This window comes from Bactrocera latifrons, unplaced genomic scaffold (assembly GCF_001853355.1).
Source record: "Bactrocera latifrons isolate USDA-ARS-PBARC rearing strain unplaced genomic scaffold, ASM185335v1 scaffold_480, whole genome shotgun sequence".
Taxonomy (NCBI): Eukaryota; Metazoa; Arthropoda; class Insecta; order Diptera; family Tephritidae; genus Bactrocera; species Bactrocera latifrons.
Window position 1 is genome coordinate 1 of NW_017537135.1, and position 4,294 is coordinate 4,294.

General features: G+C 41.0%; 1 protein-coding gene across 1 annotated transcript; it reads right to left on the reverse strand.

Moving 5' to 3' along the window:
* Positions 1-874: 874 nt before the first annotated feature.
* Positions 875-1,777, reverse strand: LOC108973493. Its single transcript, XM_018940792.1, has 4 exons — positions 1,549-1,777; positions 1,357-1,487; positions 1,041-1,288; positions 875-970 (listed from the first exon to the last, which is right to left on the reverse strand). Exons 2-4 carry the CDS (start codon positions 1,421-1,423, stop codon positions 893-895), a joined length of 393 nt encoding a protein of 130 aa, XP_018796337.1. The 5' UTR covers positions 1,424-1,487; positions 1,549-1,777; the 3' UTR covers positions 875-892.
* Positions 1,778-4,294: the final 2,517 nt, after the last annotated feature.

Here is a 4,294-nt window from a genome sequence, read left to right on the forward strand (position 1 = left end):
GAACCACCACTACTCGAATGCGCCCTATGTCGCCGTCGTCATCGGTTGCCACGCTGTGGCATCTTCAAGGGGATGACCCCTCAGCAACGCCAGCAGGTCGCTCAGGCACATGGCCATTGTTTAAATTGTCTGGCGCCCACCCATCGTACGCAAGAGTGCACAACGGGCTATCAGTGCCAAATATGCATGCGGCACCACCATACCCTACTACACCGCACCGCTGTACCCGACGCCGGACGTCGTGATGTGCCTCGCAGCCGTAATGCCATCCAAAGGCCCTCGCGATCGCAACCGCGCAGACCGGCATACCGTATAGAGGGGTCACATTCCTGGCGTCAGCGCACTCCCACGCCGAACCGGAGACGCCAGCACAGGTCACAATCGAGCCGCCCGACAGGCCTCAGCAACGTGGTAGCCACGCTGCAACGGCTTCAGAGGCTACTAGGCTAGATACTCGCCTAGGGGGGCCAGGATGTACAAATAAGCATCCTCCCCCGACCTCAACACACACACACCACATTATCACACCACATCGACTCAAACTTACATCACTAACACGCCACATTCACCACATTATGCTTAGAACCCACATTCTACACTACTCACGAGAGCAGCGCACACCGACACCTACACACACGTACACCAACCACAGCAGTCACACCATTCTATTCAGCACCAACGGGGATAAAGAAGGACCGATTACTAGCCCCAAGCTCAGTTCGTTCTACGACATTATCAGCGATCGGTCAGACTTTTGTAAATCCAGTTTCCTTTTATCCGCCGCCATCCTCTTGGGAAACCAACCGCGTTATAACGGAGTTAACCGCACCGCAAAAACCGTGTAGCTACAATTTTTTCATTTTTTCAAAGAAACTGTGTTGGTGCAATACTTTTAAATAAACTGTGTTGGCGYAATTTTCCATTTTTTTGTAAATAAAACCATCCGCAACGAAAGATCAGCTTTTTTCCGCTATAGATTGTTTTTGGTGAAGTGAAAGAAAGGTGAGTGCACCATATAACACAATGGATTCTTGACTTACTTTCTCGAGCTGTTTTGCAATTTTTTTAATTTTTTTTAATATAATGCTCTGAAAATTATTCCTTCTTTTATTACCAGAATCACTCGGCTCGGGAGACGGYACTGGCAGCGAAGAAGTATCGGTTGGCGACATAGGCATCGCTGAGGGCGATGGTAGGCATACCGGTGATRACAATGGAGATGCAGCAACAAATGTACAAGACGCAGCCGTTTCCACAGAAATTTGGAGTGGTTCGGAGTTAGTAGAACCTTTTTAAAAATGTATATATGTGTGTAAATATAAATAATATATTGAATTACAAACAAATGTTTCTTACTTTGAAAACTTTCCTCCATTAAGCTCTCGGCGTTGTAGCTGATGTACGGCAACAGTACGGCTCTCATTTTATCATAAAGTGGCCACTGCGAGGGAGAACCGCCTGTTGACCCGACTGCTGTCTTCTCTTTCCTGTAAAACATGATATATATGTAAAAACTCTATTTCTCCTTAATTTTATTTAAGTACATACCTATATCTCTATGAAAGGTGCATTTTCGATTTAATTTCTGCCGCTGCGAAATGCACACCTTGTTGCTGCAACTCCATTGCCATTTCCTCCACTGTGTGGTTGTATTTTCTAGGACCGCGAAAAGCACTTATTTTGGTCTGCCAAAATTCAATTAGTAGGGCTTCTGCCCTATCACTCCAACAACTTTTTTTTTATATTTTTGCTTTTCCATTTTTGAAATTAATACCAAGTGACAGCTGTATTTTTGTATGGAATGTAAACAAATATCAAGTGACAATTTAGGGCCGGCAAAATATGTCTTACAAAAAAATCGATTAAACTAGAGCAGGCACCGATTATAATGAGTGGAATGTAAGTTTTCAAGTAGTTTTYAACGAAAACTGTGTTTTCGTTTGACAGATTTTACATGGACGAAAACACAAGTTTTCTTGCGAAAACCAGTTTTTCCCACGAAAACATGTTGTCGTTGTCGGTCCGAACATAGTATAAGAGAAAAAGCACCGTTTGTTCAGACTGGTATTGACCGCTACATCAACGCAACGTAAAAAGGAAATTATGTCCAGTTAAATCAGCGGTCAACATCAAAAAGTTTCAACCAGGCACGCCAAATAATAAAAAGCTAAAAATCCTAAATGGCAACAGATTTACCTGACTGAGTAAACAACCTAAGGACGATGCAAAGGGTACCACCTACTATCTTGAGCGGAGCTCAAATACGCTTGTCTCAAAATTAAACAATAATTGGATGTCATGGATGTTGTAAAGTAATTGTCAAACAATAACAAGAATTACTACTCTTACTAACTGAAGAGCTCRAAAGGCCTAGATGTTGTCATTAAAAATATAGAGTCTTCKGTAGACTCTAACTATGTTAAAGAAGCATTGGAAGAAGATGGTTGCAGTATTAAATCAGTGGTAAACATTTTTAACAGGAACAAAGTCCCACAACCAATGTTCAAAATATAATTGATGCCAAATTCTAGTCAATTTAAGAAAAACGAAACACATCCCATTTGCAACCTAAAATTTCAATTCCATCGCAGAGTTATCGCTGAGGAACCACAAAAAAGAAACGGTCCAGTACAATGAATAAACTGTCAAGAGTATGGACACACGAAATAATATTGCATCCTACGCAGTGTCTACGTGGTGTGTGGTGATTTACATCAAAGATCAAAATGTACCCTCAAGAAAGAGGATTTAAATAAAAAATGTAGTAATTGTAGGTGAAATAACACTGCAAACTATAGGGGTTGCCCTGTATATAAAGACTTAAAAAACAAGTAATCAAATGATTCTAAACCGGGCACTATTAAAAATAGGGCTACACAAGTTAGCTTTGCAAATGTGGTGAACGGCAACATTGGGCAAATGCTATTGCCTCAAAACAAAAAAAAAATGGAAGTGTTGAACCCAATGTATGCAACAATTTATGTCTACAATTCAAAATATAATTCAAGAGATAATCAAATCACAAAACAAATTGTTGCAAAGTTTCTAAGTACATATTGAATGTACTGATCATTTGTATATGGAATGCTAACGGTGTTACCCAACGTAAATTGGAGTTTATTAGATTTTTTGATGAATATATATGAATATGATATAAATGTTAATCGTGGCCATGCAAACCTTACCACTCAAAATTTACAAGTATTGGGCATATTTGATTACATTTTGTAGCGGTTCTTTTTGCGGTATAGAAATAAAGATAAAGTTGATCGAAGAAGGTGATCGTCGAAAGTGTACCAGTTCGGAACACACCGACGGTAACGTGTAAGTGTTTATGGAACGGTATATAACGGAAAAATTTTAAATGTTTAAGTTGCTGTAAAAAGGGGTATTTCGTTGCTCAGAGTAGAGAAAAACAACAACTAAACAACAATCAGAAGAGTGACAACAACAACAGTCGGATTGAAACAGTTACATGCAGGTTTTTGGTGCGTCGACAGCGGCGCCTCATTTATGCTGCGATCGAAATATGTTACGCGAGTTCGAAGAATATTTACAAGCGATCATACTAGCGGGTAACAACAAATTTCAGCTACTGGCAGAGGAGTTGTGTATTTGAAGTCGAACATGTGTGACGTTACATTTTTTGAAGTGTTGTATGTATCAGGGTATGTGGCATTGCACACTTCGTTACGGTTGCAAAGGCAGTCAACAGTGCATACATTGCAGAATTCAACAAGTAGTTTTACGTTCAAATAAGGATCTGTTTATTCTACAGAGAAATAAAAACACATTGTTTTTTCAAGGAAATCAATTGATGATGCTATGAAGTTACATTCGCGCTATGATCACATTAATTTTGCCAGCCTACGATTATTGAATGAGAAGCAAATTGTTCGCGGAATGAAGGTTAGAGGACTCCAAGAAATTTGTTGTACTGCGTGCATGACTAGCAAATGTACGCAGACACCGTAAAGCAGTACAGAAAGGCTATCAGCGGAGTTCCTACGGCATACCGGAATTGATTCGGATTTCAACCGACCAAGGGCTGTTTTTTCGGCGATTTAACCCCGTTTGGATCGCTGAGTACTAATTTGTGTTTATCGTCACTAGAGCAACGCCTTGCAGCAGGGCTGCTCCGCATCCTCTTGACTCGTGCTGGCATTGAGTCCAACTCGGGCCCAGAGGAATTTTTCTGCTGCGTATGCGCAAAAAGGCTCCATCCAAACTGCACCTCGGTCAGGTGCAATACATGCAACGGATTGAGCCATCTTAAGACCTGTCCAGGCCTTAA